Source organism: Lithobates pipiens, unplaced genomic scaffold (genome assembly GCF_037356315.1).
Source record: "Lithobates pipiens isolate NorthernLeopardFrog02 unplaced genomic scaffold, aLitPip1_a1.2 Scaffold_25, whole genome shotgun sequence".
Classification (NCBI taxonomy): Eukaryota; Metazoa; Chordata; class Amphibia; order Anura; family Ranidae; genus Lithobates; species Lithobates pipiens.
Window position 1 is genome coordinate 32,244,051 of NW_027507787.1, and position 18,143 is coordinate 32,262,193.

An 18,143-nucleotide genomic window follows, 5' to 3' on the forward strand; every position below is an offset into this window, starting at 1 on the left:
GGATAGCAGAACCATCAAAATCAACGGGACCCAAATGCCATGCCTTGAACATAAGTTCTTCTTTAAGGGTGAAATAGTGAACCCCGCAGAGGACATTGCGTGGGCAGTCACTAGTCTAGTTCAATAGGGGACGAAGCCTCTCTTCCCAGGACCAAGTTGAGGATGGCAGTGACAGAAGGTTTCAAGTCTGTACCCGCCGTGGCCTCCGGTATGCCTTGTAGCCGTATATTATTCCTGCGGCTCCTATTTTCCCCGTCTTCTATGTGTAATTGATGTTGTCGTATATGGTGCAGGCGTTCCTTGGAGGCCCGCTTGAGGGATATGATGCCGGCTGCATGGTCAGATTGAATGTCAGTTAGGGCAGACACTGCGGTCTGATTAGTGGAGACCTGCTGTTGGAGGGCCTGAAAATCCTTGTGGAGTGAGGTCTCCATTTGGGTCGAGGTTCAGATCTAGGTGATTCTCCTGAGGCTTGAGGGCCACATCTCCAGGGCCTATGTCTGGAAGCGGGACAATAGAGGTGCCAGATCTGGACGCTACAGCTGATAGGACCGAATGCCGGGCTGGGGTATCTGATTCTCCTCCGTCTGTCACCAGCTGAGCAGGGGGAGATGGCTTGCCCTTCCCTGGGTTTTGAGCGGGCGCCATCTTATGAGGGGATTGGACTGAGATGTGCGGAGCAGGTATCGCTGGATTGTGCCCTGTTGTAGATCTGCAGATTCAGTAGATCAAGAGCTGTGCGTGGACATGCTTTTCAGGGATGTGCGATGGCTGAAGTGTAGTCTGTCTGCTATGGGCTGGCCATGGAACTCAGCAGCTCATTTCTTTAGCCAGACATGATCGGTCACGTTTCTCTGCAGAGTTGTACGGATGAGGACCACAGGTGGACGCTGACCCTGCTGGGGTACTCTTGTGCCTTTGCAGGTAGTGATCCAGACTCAGAGAGGTGAAGGAACTCATGAGCGTATGTGCATACAGCAGCTTGGGTGGAGCAAGATGGCTGCCTCTCGTGGTTTCTGGGGCCGTATCGGCACCCTGCGTGCTGATGGGGGTATATGCTTGTGGGTATCTCCGTCGAGGGCCACAATTTGCCAGGCCAGGATGTCCGGGGGGGGGCTGGTGAGTGAGGCTTGGATTAGGCCCAGAGGAGATGTTGGCTGTTGGGGTGTAGCAAGATGACTGCAACACTAGGTTTCTGAGGCTAGGGCCTTGGCTGCAAATGGAGCCAGATGGGGGTAGATGCTTCTTGAATATCCCCTTCGGGGGTCTCAATTGGCCTGGCCAGGCCAGGGTGCCCCTGGGTTGCATTGGGCCCTGGAGAAACGGAGTGGCTACCGGGTGTATGAAGATGGCAACCGTCACTTACCAGGTCCCTCTGGCTGGTCTAACAGGGTGGCATGGGGAGGATTTCTGGCCCCGGGTGGAAGGCTGGATGTCCCCAGTGGTCGATAAGGAGGAGATCCGGTGTAGTGTCACAGTTTGATGCCTATCACAGGATGGTGCGGAAGTGACGTTGTTGCGTACTGCGCATGCGCGATGCGCTCCAAACGCTCGCGCCGTGCGTTCCAACATAGTTTCGGCAATACAGTTCAGCGAAACCATCACATAATGTTACGGAAGTGATGTTACACACAACACAAACACGGGCCACGTTGTTGCGTACTGCGCATGCGCGATGCGTTCCAAACACTTGCGCCGTGCGTTCCAACATAGTTTCGGCAATACAGTTCAGCGAAACCATCACATAATGTTACGGAAGTGAAGTTACACACAACACAAACACTGGGCCGTTCGTTACAACACTAATACTTCCCTTGTTACCTAGTAGGTTTTGCATTGCTGGGACTTGTAGTGCCTATCCTGAGCTACATGCTTCAATGTTCAGTGTCCTCATCCCTATCCCCATGCTTCAATGTTCAGTGTCCATCCTTATCCCCGTGCTTCAATGTTCAGTGTCCTCATCCTTATCCCCGAGCTTCAATGTTCAGTGTCCATCCTTATCCCCGTGCTTCAATGTTCAGTGTCCTCATCCCTATCCGCGAGCTTCAATGTTCAGTGTCCTCATCCTTATCCCTGTGCTTCAATGTTCAGTGTCCTCATCCCTATCCCCATGCTTCAATGTTCAGTGTCCTCATCCCTATCCGCGAGCTTCAATGTTCAGTGTCCTCATCCTTATCCCTGTGCTTCAATGTTCAGTGTCCTCATCCCTATCCCCCTGCTTCAATGTTCAGTGTCCTCATCCCTATCCGCGAGCTTCAATGTTCAGTGTCCTCATCCTTATCCCCCTGCTTCAATGTTCAGGGTCCTCATCCTTATCCCCGAGCTTCAATGTTCAGTGTCCTCATCCCTATCCCCCTGCTTCAATGTTCAGTGTCCTCATCCCTATCCGCGAGCTTCAATGTTTAGTGTCCTCATCCTTATCCCCCTGCTTCAATGTTCAGGGTCCTCATCCTTATCCCCGAGCTTCAATGTTCAGTGTCCTCATCCCTATCCCCCTGCTTCAATGTTCAGTGTCCTCATCCCTATCCGCGAGCTTCAATGTTCAGTGTCCTCATCCTTATCCCCCTGCTTCGATGAGGACACTGAACATCGAAGCATGGGGATAAGGATGAGGACACTGAACATTGAAGCTTGCGGATAGGGATGAGGACACTGAACATTGAAGCACAGGGATAAGGATGGACACTGAACATTGAAGCTCGGGGATAGGGATGAGGACACTGAACATTGAAGCAGGGGGATAGGGATGAGGACACTGAACATTGAAGCTCGGGGATAAGGATGAGGACACTGAACATTGAAGCAGGGGGATAGGGATGAGGACACTGAACATTGAAGCTCGGGGATAAGGATGAGGACACTGAACATTGAAGCTCGGGGATAAGGATGAGGACACTGAACATTGAAGCAGGGGGATAGGGATGAGGACACTGAACATTGAAGCAGGGGGATAGGAATGAGGACACTGAACATTGAAGCATGGGGATAGGGATGAGGACACTGAACATTGAAGCACAGGGATAAGGATGAGGACACTGAACATTGAAGCTCGCGGATAGGGATGAGGACACTGAACATTGAAGCATGGGGATAGGGATGAGGACACTGAACATTGAAGCACAGGGATAAGGATGAGGACACTGAACATTGAAGCTCGTGGATAGGGATGAGGACACTGAACATTGAAGCACGGGGATAAGGATGGACACTGAACATTGAAGCTCGGGGATAAGGATGAGGACACTGAACATTGAAGCACGGGGATAAGGATGGACACTGAACATTGAAGCTTGCGGATAGGGATGAGGACACTGAACATTGAAGCACAGGGATAAGGATGGACACTGAACATTGAAGCTCGGGGATAGGGATGAGGACACTGAACATTGAAGCAGGGGGATAGGGATGAGGACACTGAACATTGAAGCTCGGGGATAAGGATGAGGACACTGAACATTGAAGCAGGGGGATAGGGATGAGGACACTGAACATTGAAGCTCGGGGATAAGGATGAGGACACTGAACATTGAAGCTCGGGGATAAGGATGAGGACACTGAACATTGAAGCAGGGGGATAGGGATGAGGACACTGAACATTGAAGCAGGGGGATAGGAATGAGGACACTGAACATTGAAGCATGGGGATAGGGATGAGGACACTGAACATTGAAGCACAGGGATAAGGATGAGGACACTGAACATTGAAGCTCGCGGATAGGGATGAGGACACTGAACATTGAAGCATGGGGATAGGGATGAGGACACTGAACATTGAAGCACAGGGATAAGGATGAGGACACTGAACATTGAAGCTCGTGGATAGGGATGAGGACACTGAACATTGAAGCACGGGGATAAGGATGGACACTGAACATTGAAGCTCGGGGATAAGGATGAGGACACTGAACATTGAAGCACGGGGATAAGGATGGACACTGAACATTGAAGCACAGGGATAAGGATGAGGACACTGAACATTGAAGCTCACGGATAGGGATGAGGACACTGAACATTGAAGCATGGGGATAGGGATGAGGACACTGAACATTGAAGCACAGGGATAAGGATGAGGACACTGAACATTGAAGCTCGCGGATAGGGATGAGGACACTGAACATTGAAGCACGGGGATAAGGATGGACACTGAACATTGAAGCTCGGGATAAGGATGAGGACACTGAACATTGAAGCACGGGGATAAGGATGGACACTGAACATTGAAGCATGGGGATAGGGATGAGGACACTGAACATTGAAGCATGTAGCTCAGGATAGGCACTACAAGTCCCAGCAATGCAAAACCTACTAGGTAACAAGGGAAGTATTAGTGTTGTAACGAACGGCCCAGTGTTTGTGTTGTGTGTAACTTCACTTCCGTAACATTATGTGATGGTTTCGCTGAACTGTATTGCCGAAACTATGTTGGAACGCACGGCGCAAGTGTTTGGAACGCATCGCGCATGCGCAGTACGCAACAACGTGGCCCGTGTTTGTGTTGTGTGTAACATCACTTCCGTAACATTATGTGATGGTTTCGCTGAACTGTATTGCCGAAACTATGTTGGAACGCACGGCGCGAGCGTTTGGAGCGCATCGCGCATGCGCAGTACGCAACAACGTCACTTCCGCACCATCCTGTGATAGGCATCAAACTGTGACACTACACCGGTCTCAGGGCAGGTTGATCAGCCAGAGAAAGCGCTGACACAGCCTCCGGGTGGAGCAAGATGGCCGCCGCTCCCCGTAGTAGGCCGAAGCTGCGGCCTGTCCTCTCAGGCGACTGGAGCTCTGCGAACGGCATGCCCGTGATCCCAGGCAGCTCCGTAGCGGTCTGGGGGATGCCCAGGGCCCCCCAGTGGGGTCAGTGCAGGTCTGATGGATGGGTAAGGCTCCGGTTGTGCTCTGTTTGCAGGAGCTGACCCCAGGCACTTCCACTCAGATCTCCGTTTGGCCACGCCCCCCATGCCCTTCTTTTAAAGTCCCAATTCCCCCTTGTTCTCATTAAGCACTGATCTGTGGAGGTGGGTGGGAGCAGCCAGCTTAGGCTCTCAGTGGTTTGCTGAGAGGCTAAGCTGGGTGCCAGTCCAGGCATGTGGGCGGATCCCAACCATATGGTTGCGATCTTTCCCGAGCCTGAACCGGCTTGGTGATGTCAGCCGACAGAGGGCTTCAGCCTGCTGTCAACTGAAAACGCGTCACAGGAGTGCAGAATGATCTGCACTTCTGTGTCCATAGGAGAAGTACAGCTAAATGAACTTTGGCTGTACTTCTCCTTTAAGTGATTGTTTACACCAGATGCAGTCAGGTGCGGTTTAAACGCAAAAGAGCGGTTTAAACATATGCAAGAAAAATTAAGGCATTTCAAATGAGCCTGGTGTATGCCATTACAGTCCTTTCATGTGTTTAAAAAAAGTTCAGCAGGCTACATTTCCCGTACCATAAATGTGCACAAAACATATGTAAGGCCGTGTTCATATCAGAAGTTTGGGTTCCATTCGATAATATGTGGTTTTAGATCTAGTCCCGTTGACTTCTATTAGACCGTGCGTTTTCTGAACGCTTCAAAGATGGAGCATGCAGGACTTGGATTGGCTTCCTTGATAACACACGGTCTAAGAGAAGTCAATTGGCTCACACCTAAATCCACCACATGGAAGACATGCATACAATTACACTACACCCAAACTGCAGCACCCCCATGTAAACCTGAAAACATTTTTCTAAAAAACACTTCACAAAGGCAATGCTAACGCACCGAAAACGTGTAGCAACGCACTGCCAACACACAGAGGGTGGCGTCTGATCCCTAGAAGAATAGAAAGGGTGGAATTCAGATACCAGGGATCATTTTTTCTAACCCCCCCCCCGCAGACTGGTGTCAGGCCCCATTCAGGAGGAGCAGTGAGGTAATGGACATATCCTGTGTTCTTCTATCATGACACCAAGAAGATGACGCCTCAGGGACGTCGACTACGCGCGCGTGCCCATGTGTCGGTATGCGCCCTCGTGCACGCGCCCGCCCATGTGTCGGTATGCGCTCTCGTGCACGCGCCCAGTCTGTGTTTTCCCTGGGCTGACTGCGCGTCACGTGACAGGACGAGCTGGCCGCTGGCTGGACTGCCGTTTCCCGTCGCCGTGGAAGGAAGAAGCGGAACGGTGCGGGTTCTCGCGGACAGGAAGCTCGGCGCTGGTTATGGAGTGTGGCGAGCGGAGCGGCGCCCAGGTGTGATCAGCAGCGCGGGCACGGCGGCTCGCGGGAGCCAGGCGGACTCCCCCGGGGATGGTCTCCGCGGGTCAGTGAGCCGCCCCGGAGGCAGCAAAGCGGAGTGCGGCCTGGGAGGTCAGGCTTTACACGGGAGCCCCGGGCAGTGTTGGTGGAGGATGTCAGGCCGCCGCTGTGCCGGGGCTTCGGGCTCTGCTCATGGAGATATCACTACCGGAGGAGAGCCGGCCCGGGAACTGTTCGAGGCCTGCCGGAACGGGGATGTGGAGAGGGTGAGGAAGCTGGTCAGTGCGGACAATGTCAACAGCCGGGACACTGCGGGCAGGAAATCCACCCCGCTTCACTTCGCTGCAGGTAAGTAGGCCTCAGGCTTCACCTGAACACTGGGACCTCCCCCTCCACGCTGTATACCGGGAGTCTGACCCCCCTCCCTGTATACTACGAGTCTGACTCTCCCCCTCCACCCCCGCGCACTGGGAGTCTGACCCTCCACCCCCGCGCACTGGGAGTCTGACCCTCCACCCCCGCGCACTGGGAGTCTGACCCTCCACCCCCGCGCACTGGGAGTCTGACCCTCCACCCCCGCGCACTGGGAGTCTGACCCTCCACCCCCGCGCACTGGGAGTCTGACCCTCCACCCCCGCGCACTGGGAGTCTGACCCTCCACCCCCGCGCACTGGGAGTCTGACCCTCCACCCCCGCGCACTGGGAGTCTGACACCCCCTCCCCTCCACCCCCTGCGCACTGGGAGTCTGACACCCCCTCCCCTCCACCCCCTGCGCACTGGGAGTCTGACACCCCCTCCCCTCCACCCCCTGCGCACTGGGAGTCTGCTCCCACCCCCCCTGTATACTGCAAGTCTGACCGGGAAAGCTTCTCCGGGGACCTCTCCTGGAGCAGCTTCCGTGGTGTCTCCTCCTGTCGCTAGGGGTCCAATAGAATTGCATGACGTTTTGGCCAATTCGGAAACAGGTTTCATACCTGCTTCCTGATTGGCCGGGAAGAGGAGGAGGATCAGTGTTGCAACAGAGCATTTTCATTCGCTGTTGCAACACACCTGGGTGGGCTCCAGACCCAATGCTCTGCGTCCCGAGTCCACCCTATTTTCAAGCCTATTGGAGCCTCTGGCTCTAATCAGGTTCTTAACCACTACAATACAGGGCACTTTCACCCCCTTCCTTCCCAGCCCAATTTTCAGCTTTCATCGCTCTAGCGCTTTCAGTGACAATTGCGCGGTCATGCTACACTGTACCCAAATGAAATTGTTATCATTTTGTTCGCACAAATAGAGCTTTATTTTGGTGTTATTTATTCACGACTCCGTTTTTTTTTTTTTTGCGATATAAGCGCAAAAATAGCGGAAATTTGGAAAAAAAAACATATTTTCTTTTTTCTATTTGAAAAGTAATCCAATAAAATCAAATTTTGTCATAAATTTAAGCCAAAATGTATTCTGCTACATGTTTTTTGTAAAAAAAATTCCGTTAAGTGTATAATAATTGGTTTGTGTGATCACGGACATATGTACGCAAATGATCATGTACATATGTGTGCAGATAATCATTGGGACATGTGATTTTAGTGGGACATATGTGGGGGACATGTTTTTATTATTAGGGACATGTGTTTTTATTATTTGGGGACATGTGTGTTTTGGGGACATGTGTGGGGACTGTGTTTGTACTGTGTGGTGTGTTGTGTGTTTACACTAGACTGATGATCAGTGAGTAAAAAGCTGTAAAAAGCAGCTCATACTCGCTGATCATCAGCCGGCTGCAGCGATCTGCTCTCCTCTCCTCAGCGGTGACTTCCGTGTGAGGAGAGGAGAGCCGATTGCCTAGCAACCGGCTGTTTGTTTACATCACATGACGGCCGTGATTGGACACGGCCGTCATGTGATCAGGAGGGCCAATCACAGAGCCCTCCTGCCGATCTGAGATGTGCCGTGTCCGGGTGACACGAGCACATCGGGATCGTGCCGCTGCGCGGGCACGCGCGCGCGCGATCCCGCTACTCCTGAAGGATGTTCCTGAACGTCCTATCAGGAGTAGACGGCTCCCACCCGGCCGTATATATGCATTGGCCGGGTGGGAAGTGGTTAAAAAAAAAAAAAACAACCTGGCTGCAGTAATTCATATGGCCAGTGACTTGAAAGGGGTCGGGCAGATGAATAGGGGGCAGCTGTGGATAGATTCATGCTAGGCACGAATCTATCCACTGCATATAGGGGGTGGAAAGGAAGGGGCGGCACCCCTAATGGTTGGGCCTCCCATGAGTCTGACCCTCCCCTACTCTATATACTATTTTTAATATTTTTTTTTTTCCATTTTAGTTGAAACAATGCAACTTTAAGAGTGATTGGATGTGAAGTAAGGGCTGCTCACCAACTAGTTAACCACTTCAATACAGGGTACTTAAACACCTTCCTGCCCAGACCAATTTTGAGCTTTCAGCGCTGTCGCATTTTGAATGACAATTGCGCGGTCATGCTACACTGTACCCAAATGAAATTTTTATCATTTTTTTTCCCACAAATAGCTTTCTTTTGGTGGCATTTGATCACCTCTGCGGTTTTTATTTTTTGCTAAACTAAACAAATAAAAAAATACCGAAAATTTTGAAAAAAAAATGTTTTTTTTTTGTTTCAGTTTCAAAACTTTGCAAATAAGTAAGTTTTCTCCTTCACTGACGGGCACTGATGGGGTTACACTGATGGGCAATGATAAGGCGGCACTGATGGGCACCGATGAGGTGGCACCAATGAAGTGGCACTGATGAGGTGGCATTGATGGACACCGATATGTGGCACTGATGGGCGGCATGGGTAGGCGGCACAGGTGGGCATGGGTAGGCGGCACAGGTGGGCATGGGTAGGCGGCACAGGTGGGCATGGGTAGGCGGCACAGGTGGGCATGGGTAGGCACTGATAGGCGGCACAGATGGGAACTGATAGGCGGCATTGTATTATAATGTACTAATGGATGCCAATCAGTGCCAATCAATAATGCATGCCAATCAGTGATGCCCATTGTGGGCACTGATTGGCATCCATTGTGGCACTGACTGGAATCCCTGGTGGTCTAGGGTGGCATACCTTGTCCTTGGCATCCCTGGTGGTCTGGTGGCATCCCTGGTGGTCTGGTGGCATCCCTGGTGGTCCAGTGTGGGCATCCTCGGGGGGGGCTGTGCTGATAATCGATCAGCACAGACCCCCCCTGTCAGAGGAGCAGCCGATCGGCTCTCCTCTACTCGCGTCTGACAGACGCGAGTGAGGAAAAGCCGATCACCGGCTTTTCCTATTTACACTGTGATCAGCCGTGATTGGACACGGCTGATCACGTGGTAAAGAGTCTCCGTCGGAGACTCTTTACCGAGATCGTAGTTGCCGGGTGTCAGACTGACACCCCGCAACAACGATCGCCGCGATGCGCGCCCCCGGGGGCGCGCAGCGGCTCATAATCCTGATCACGTCATATGACGTCCGGTCAGGATTATGAAACCACTTTGCCGCCTGCTATAGGGCGGGCGGCAAGTGGTTAATCACAGTGTTCTTCATCAGTAAGCTCTGTTAGCTTCACAGCATATCATTTTTAATATACAGCAGGCAGGTCCAAAGTCCGGCCCGCTGGCAAATTGCAGCCTGCGTTCTGGTTTCAGACGGCCCCACTGGTAATTTGGCTATAGATATATCTTTTGTGGCCCCTAATAAATCCCTGAGTGCTGCCGGGGGCCGCAAAAAAATTATATATGTGTATGTATATTTTAATTATATGTGTCAGAGGGGACAGGGAGGGAGTGGGATGAGCGCCGACAGAATACATACAATGAGAATTTCCTGTTTACTCGATGGCCTCTGTAATGGGAAGTCCTGCCTCCTGGGCTACCATTGGATGACTTCTATTATATGAGGCGGGACTTTGTATTAAAGAGGCCGCTGAGAAAACAGGAGATTTGTCCTGTATGTAATCTGTTGGCGCTCATCCCACCCCCCTCCCTGTCCCCTCTAAGACTACAGATGGGCATCAATTAGGTTGCCCTGATGGCAATCGTGAGGTTGCATTCATGGCAATGGTGAGGCTGCAGATGGGCGCTTACCCCTATTTTGCTTCACAGTTCCTTATTTAAAATATACATTTTTTCCTGAAACTTCCTTCTTAAAGTGATTGTGCGTGTTATACTCCAATAAATACGGAATATCCAAATAACACGCCCAAGCTCATCTCTTCACCACACACAGCCACAAAGGCAAGAGAATTCTTGTTGAGCAGTGTATTAGTGCTCGGACAAACACACTTAGACTGGATTTTAATGGTTCAAAGAATGTCAGGCAAAATGGTCGACCCTCATCCATGTTCATATCTGGCCCTCTGAAAAAAGTTTGGACACTTCTGTTCTATGGATCACAGGATTGCACTGCGTTCTGCAGGCTAAAGCACTCTGTTGGCTGACATTACCCAGCCAGTCCAGTCTCTGGTGGAAAGAGTCCAAATTTATGGTAGGGAACCACACAGAAGCTTGAACCAGCAGCTGGCTCAGCCTCTGAGCTGCTGAGAGACTTAAGTCACTCCTGTCCCCTCCATAGTCAGGCGCTCCCACGACTGCTAGTTGTGCAGAGCCGAGAGCTGGTGACTGACAGTCACTGGCTTTCTGTGAACTGCTCAATCAGAGGTTTTTGATTGCTCAGTTTTCTGCAGCAGTGGACAGCTGCAGCTGGGATCAGTGCTGCAGCCATCTATGTTACTATAATTTTTTTTTTTTTGTTCTCGATCTTCACTTTTTTTTTTTTTTTTAATCTGAGAAAGTTTATTGAATAACAACAAAACATTTGAGTACAACTTGCAGCTGACATCTCCAGTACAAATCTTTGGCACAGTGTACAAACTTGTTCATCTTTACAAAAGGACTATACAGACAATTATTTCACCACTTCACATGCCTCAGCACCCCAGCCTCCACAGATATTAATGCATTATATTCCACCTGTCCCCTGATTCACCCATTCAGAGTTATGTATTTTCAGTGGGTGTCTAACAGTCACTGCCCCTCCTATTCTAATTTCACTCCCCTAGCCCTTCTCTCAGCATTCTGTCCAGAACTAAATCGACCGGTGAAAGGCCAGGAGTATCCAACCAAAACGCCCAGAGTTTCTCAAATTTTGTCGCCCTCCATGTTGAAAAATTTACTTTTCCATCCTAATCGTATCCCCCATTTGGGCGATCCATTCCCCCAGTGTTGGGGGCTCGGGCACCTTCCAGTGCCGAAGAATCATCTTCCGTGCTTGGAACAGGGCCCTGGCCACGGCCTGTCCACTATTGTTCCCCATGGAAACGTCATTCAGGATCCCAAGGAGACACGGTTTCGGGTCTGAGGGTATGGTAATCTGAAACACTCTGTTAATAGTGTCCAGTACCCCTGTCCAGAATAGGTGTAGTTTGGGGCATCTCCACAGCAGGTGGATCAAATCCCCATGATCCCTAGCACACCTGGGGCAATCTGGGTCCTTTCGCACCCCCATCCTAAACAGCCTATCCGGCGTGTAGTGTACTCCTGAGCACAATATATAACTGAGATAGCCGCTGGGCCACATTTAGTGAGCAATATTGTACTGCCTGTAGGGCCTCTTCCCATTGCTCCTCCTCGAATGTACCACAATCCCTCTTCCATTTACTTAATGCCGTCTGCGGGAATCCCCCAAGGCAGGCATTGAGGACCATGGAGTAAGTTCTGGAGATAAAGCCCTGGAACTGTGTTACATTAGCCATAGATCGGAAGATCGTGGTCGGTGAAAGAGTCCACGGGGTCCCCCCCGTCTGCGCCTTCACTGCATGTTGCAGTTGCAAGTAGTAAAAAAGCATAGACTGCGGCAAGTGAAATTTCTCCCTCAAATCGGGGAAGGGAGTCGGCCTCCCCGCTGTAAAAATTTGTCCCAAGTACGTGACCCCGTGTCTCCCCCACCGAGCACCACAATCCAGCAGTAGCAACTCCTCGTAATGCTTATTCTCCCATATAGGGCTGTACGCCCTCCACCCCCTTCATTTGTCGTAGTTTATTCCAAATTTTCTGCATAAGGGCATAGGTGGGCAGTCGTTTATTTGATTTTGCGTAGGCCAAGGCCTCCATTCCCAAGGGTACATCACCATGGCCAGAGGTCAGGCACATCAGGGCCTTAACTGGGTCCAGGCATATGGTCTCCTCCTCTCCCCCTGTCCCCCCCTGCATAGCCCTTGCTATATGTTGTGCCTGTGCTGCCAGGTAGTAGGCCCAAGGATTAGGGAGGGTGAGGCCCCCCCGCCCCTTTGACCGTTGTAGCTGTTCTAGTTTAATCCGTGGGGGTCTATCTAACCAAATAAAAGCTCTAAAAATGGAGTTAATAATGGGACAGAATTTCAGAGGGATTACCATAGGGGTATTGTGCAAAATATATAAAAGTTGGGGCATAAAGATCATCTTTATCAAATTGACTCTACCGACCAGTGACATCTTAAGACTGGACCAAATTTTTGTTTTATTTCAAATTCTATTTAAAAGTGGGGTTAGGTTAAGGGAAACATAGTCAAGAGGTTCCGACGTGACCTGTATACCCAGGTACTTCAGACCCATGGACACAGGCACGCCGTGTATTATCTGACCTCCACTGTCTGGATTAGCATCCAGCAGCAGCAGGGAGGATTTGGTCCAGTTTATAGTTAGTCCTGAATACACACCAAACTTTCCTATCGTCTCCATAGCCTCCCGCAGGGAATCAGAAGTGTCTCCCAGAAGTAGCATGGTATCATCTGCGTATAGCATGATTTTTTTCCTGGAATTTCCCATACTGGAAGCCTCGTATCCTCTGATTTGCTCTAATCAAGGATGCCATGGGTTCGATGGCCACGGCAAAAAGGAGGGGCGTCAGTGGGCACCCTTGTCGAGTGCCCCTGTGCAGGGAGAATGGGGCGGAAATGTGTCCCGTCTCTCTGATAGTCCCCCGAGGCGAGCAATATAATAGCTTCACCCATGACCAAAACCCTTCTCGATCTTCACTTTTAAAAGAGCACTAAAGACACTTTTTGTATTAAAGAGGAAGTAAACCCTGATGAGTTTACTTCCTCTTTTTTTCCCTGCAAAGGTAAAGCATAATGGACTACTATGCATCGCATTAGTAGCCCATTATGTGTCACTTACCTGACACAGGAGCCAGCGAAGTCGCGCTGTCCCCTGTAGTACGCCGCATCCATCTTGCTTGTGGCGTCTCGCAGCTCCGCCGCTGTCATTCGGCGAAGCCGCGATGACGTCACTCCCGCGCATGCGCACGGGAGTCGACAAATGCGGCAGCTCCATTCAGTGCTCCTGCGCGCCGCTGTAGACAGCGGTGCCTGTCTTCAGGCAAATATCTCCTAAACCGTATAGGTTTAGGAGATATTGCTTGGACCTACAGGTAAGCCTTAATCTAGGCTTACCTGTAGGTCAAAGTGGTTTGTAAGGGTTTACAACCACTTTAAGCGTTTGTTACCCCAGAATTTCAAATTCCTGATATGTGCCTGCTGTACCATGTACTTGTATGAAAAAGTATCCTGTTCTCTTTTTTTTTTTTTTTTTTCTTCCTTCCTTTGTGTGAAATCCCTGGTGTTCCTGCTAGTCCCTCTGCTTGCCTGTTAAAAACTGACCACACTAGGCAGGAGAGATCATTGTGATCCGTTCCCTAAATATTTTTAGTGCTAAAATGCCTATAAAGCGCCTCGGTGTGAAAATGGCCTTAAGCCTCATACACACAATTGGATTTTCCTCACGCAAAACATCAGACTTTTGTCCAAAAGGCATTGGCCAGGAACTTGGCTTGCATACAAACGGCAAGGAATTGTCTGCCAACAAACAGTAGTGATGCACTACGAGCCGATAAAGAGGAATTTCGATTGTCAGGTGCCACCCTTTGGGCTCCTTCTGCTAATTTCATGTTGGTAGAAGTTTGAGTGTTTATTGACGCTTTTTCGGTTTGCGCTTAACGGTCCGTTGTTGAACAGCCGTTCGTGAACTAGCCATGTTGCGGAATCGGAGGAGTTAACGCGTTATTTATCATTGGCCTTGGAGTTATTGCTTTGACCCAAGTCCTGTCCAGGAACAGGAGGAGGAGGATTTCTTGGACCAAAAATTGGTTGCTTTATTAATTGTGATCGATTGTCATATGCTTTTGCTGGGGGAGCTCCAGGAGAATAATCCAAATTATTTTCTGAATTATCTGGGAATGACGGACCCCTGCTTTCACCAACTCTTGGCATTGTTGACCCCCTATATTAAAAAGCATGACACATGCATGAGGCTTTTATTTTTTGGTTGAATAATGATTTGATATATTTTTTTTTATTTTTGGATGCATAGAATGCACTTTTTGGTTACGTTCTATTGGCAAATAGCATGTCTAATTTTGTCTTTTTTTTTTTTTTTTTTTTTTAATGCACAATAAAAAAAATTGTGTAGAACAGGGGTTGACAAATTTGCTTGGAATCTAGGAGCCAGCTAAAAAAGTTAGGAGCCAGGTCCGTGACGGCGATCTGGACCTGTCCCTGGCCTGACATGGAGACGAGTGAGGGGAAGATAGCGCCCCCAGCCCCCCACCTGTCTCCAAGTCATTGCCCATAGCTCTTAGAGGGACATTTTATTTGTTTTATTTTTTTCAAATGACGATTTTTTTTTAAATTGCATTTTAGTGTAAATATGAGATGTGAGGTCTCTCTGACCCCAGATCTCATATATAAGAGGACCTGTCATGCTTTTTTTTCTATTACAAGGGATTTTTACATTCCTTGTAATAGGAATAAAAGTGACACACATTTTTTTTTTTTTTAAAACGGTGAAAAAAATAAAAATAAAAAGTTAAAATAAGAAAAAAAAAATATTTAAATGCGCCCTGTCCCACCAAGCTTGCGTGCAGAAGCGAACGTATATATGAAAGCGATGTTCAAACCATACATGTGAGGTATCGCCGTGATCAGTAGAGTGAGAGCAATAATTCTAGCCCTAGACCTTCTCTGTAACTCAAAACGTGCAACCTGTAGAATTTTTTAAACGTCGCCTATGGAGATTTTAAAGGGTAAAAGTTTGTTGCCATTCCATGAGCCAGCGCAATTTTGAAGCCTGACATGTTGGGTATTGATTTACTCGGCGTAACATTATCTTTCACAATATAAAAAAAAAAAATTGGGCTAACTTTACTGTTGTCTTATTTTTTATTTTTTTTATTAAATAAATTATTATTCCCCCCCAAAAAAAGTGCGCTTGTAAGTCCGCTGTGCAAATATGGTGTGACAGACAGTATTGCAATGACCACCATTTTATTCTCTAGGGTGTTAGAATAAAAAAAAAAAATAAATTATATATACACACATACGCACACATACGCACACATACGCACACACGCATACGCACACACGCATACGCACACACGCATACGCACACACGCATACGCACACACGCATACGCACACACGCATACGCACACACGCATACGCACACACGCATACGCACACACGCATACGCACACACGCATACGCACACACGCATACGCACACACGCATACGCACACACGCATACGCACACACGCATACGCACACACGCATACGCACACACGCATACGCACACACGCATACGCACACACGCATACGCACACACGCATACGCACACACGCATACGCACACACGCATACGCACACACGCATACGCACACACGCATACGCACACATACGCATACGCACACATACGCATACGCACACATACGCATACGCACACATACGCATACGCACACATACGCATACGCACACATACGCATACGCACACATACGCATACGCACACATACGCATACGCACACATACGCATACGCACACATACGCATACGCACACATACGCATACGCACACATACGCATACGCACACATACGCATACGCACACATACGCATACGCACACATACGCATACGCACACATACGCATACGCACACATACGCATACGCACACATACACACACATACACATACACATACACACACATACACATACACACATACACATACACATACACACATACACATACACATACACACATACACATACACATACACACACACACATATACACACACACACACACACATTATAATGCTTAGGGGTTCTAAGTAAAAGGAAGGAAATAGCTCTATTAGCATTGCTGGTTGTAATTCCAACGGCCACCACAAGAGGGCGCCAGATTCCAGAAGGAACCATAGGATCACAGAAGGCCTCAAAGCCGGGGGCTCAATTACCGGCGGCGAGGCCCGACGCGATCGAGCGGGGGGGGGTCCACAGAGACAGGATACCCCCAGCTGTGCTGCCCCAGGCGCCAGGTCGCTAATTCTAGTCGCAAATGCGACCTGGCGCCCGGGTTTTGTCGAGCCCTGGTGTAGAATAATACTTGGCTTGTGTTTTACTTCAAATGACAGTTTGGGAGTGGGCAGTTAATTTTACATTGTATTTTTTAAAATGTAACAAGGGACACCAACATAGTTTGTATCTTTGATCTTAAAAACTACAGGATAATGGTGTTGTGGTAACTTGCACCAGAAATAAATAAATAGCAAGCATAATAGTATTATTCTTTATCACTAGAAAAAAAATCCTTTGAAAATTTGTTTGCCGTAACTCCATCAGTATCACCAGCAAAGCAGCTTCATTATTATCCCATTAAAGGAGAATTTGTGCTGCATTTCTAGATTTTATAATTTGCTGCGTCACAAATGTTAATTCTGCATTACGAGCGCTAGTTTACAAGACCGACCGCTTCTGGCTCGTCCTTGCATTCGTGTTGTACTTTGGACTTTTGTATGACGGACTTGTGTACACACAATAGGAAAATCAACAGACCGTTGTCCGTAGAAAATTTATAAGCATGCCATCCATTTGTTCGTGGAAAATCAGACAACAGTTGTCCGATGGAGCGTACAAATGGTCAGATTTTAGGCCAAGAGTCTGTCACACAATTCCCATCGGAAAATCAGAGTGTGTGGATTTTTGTAATGCCTTTTCAGTGGTGCCAACTTTGTTATGGTTTGCGTTTTTGTATAAAGGCAATCAAAGGGTGATGGGTTTGTTTCTCACAGGTAGTGAAATAGTAATTACGTTTAAAGCAGAACTTGGGAATTGGCAAAAAATCCCTCATTAGCACACCTTCCTAGACTAAACAGTTATTACATTTGTGAAATTCCTTACTATTGAAGAGAAAAGTCTAATTTAATTTTCAGGAAGTGCTCTCTGTAATTTAAAAAATGCATCATGTATTCTGCTAAGGAGGAGCTGTTAGGATGTGAGGTAATCACTGTTCTCTTTTCTCTCTCTACACTGTAATCAAACTACATTTCCCATGAATCTTTTTGATTGGAGTGAATGTGGGAGGGTACACTAGGCCTGTAATTGTGAACAAGCCCACTTCAACATAAATCACGCCCCTCATTCTGCAGCAAGCTATGCTGCTCAGTGACACACAGCAGGATAGGTAGGTTACTGCCTTATAAATGCAAAGTATGTTTGCCCTTACTTTATGTAATCCGTACTGAACTGTAGACACATGCCCATAATTATATATTTTACCTGCTGTACTCTGCTGTTATTCGATAGTAGAAATATTCCTACTCTTGCTGTAGCTTTGATATCTTTCTAGCAGCAATAAGTGCTTGCATGGAGAATATGAGAACATCCCTAGCTGCAAAACAGTCAGGCCTGCTGCTTAACATTAGCATGTGGCGTAAGTAAGTGTCCGCATGAGAAAAAAAATGCACAATAATGGTGGAGCCCTCTATTGTATGGAAATCTCAAGCTTCAATATTACAAAAATACCAGTCTCTGTGATATGTAATGTCACATATAATATACATCAAACTGAAAAAAGGACATAAAAAAATGACTACAAACTTTGCAGGGAT

General features: G+C 48.5%; 1 protein-coding gene across 1 annotated transcript in view; it reads left to right on the forward strand.

The window, feature by feature from the left end:
* The first annotated feature begins 6,234 nt into the window (after window positions 1–6,234).
* Window positions 6,235–18,143, forward strand: part of TNKS2 (tankyrase 2) — an 89,328-nt gene continuing 77,419 nt past the window's right edge. Inside the window, exon 1 of the mRNA XM_077454224.1 lies at window positions 6,235–6,577. Within this exon, the coding sequence (XP_077310350.1) occupies window positions 6,382–6,577 (196 nt within the window). The 5' untranslated portion in view covers window positions 6,235–6,381. The remainder of the gene's footprint in view (window positions 6,578–18,143) is intronic.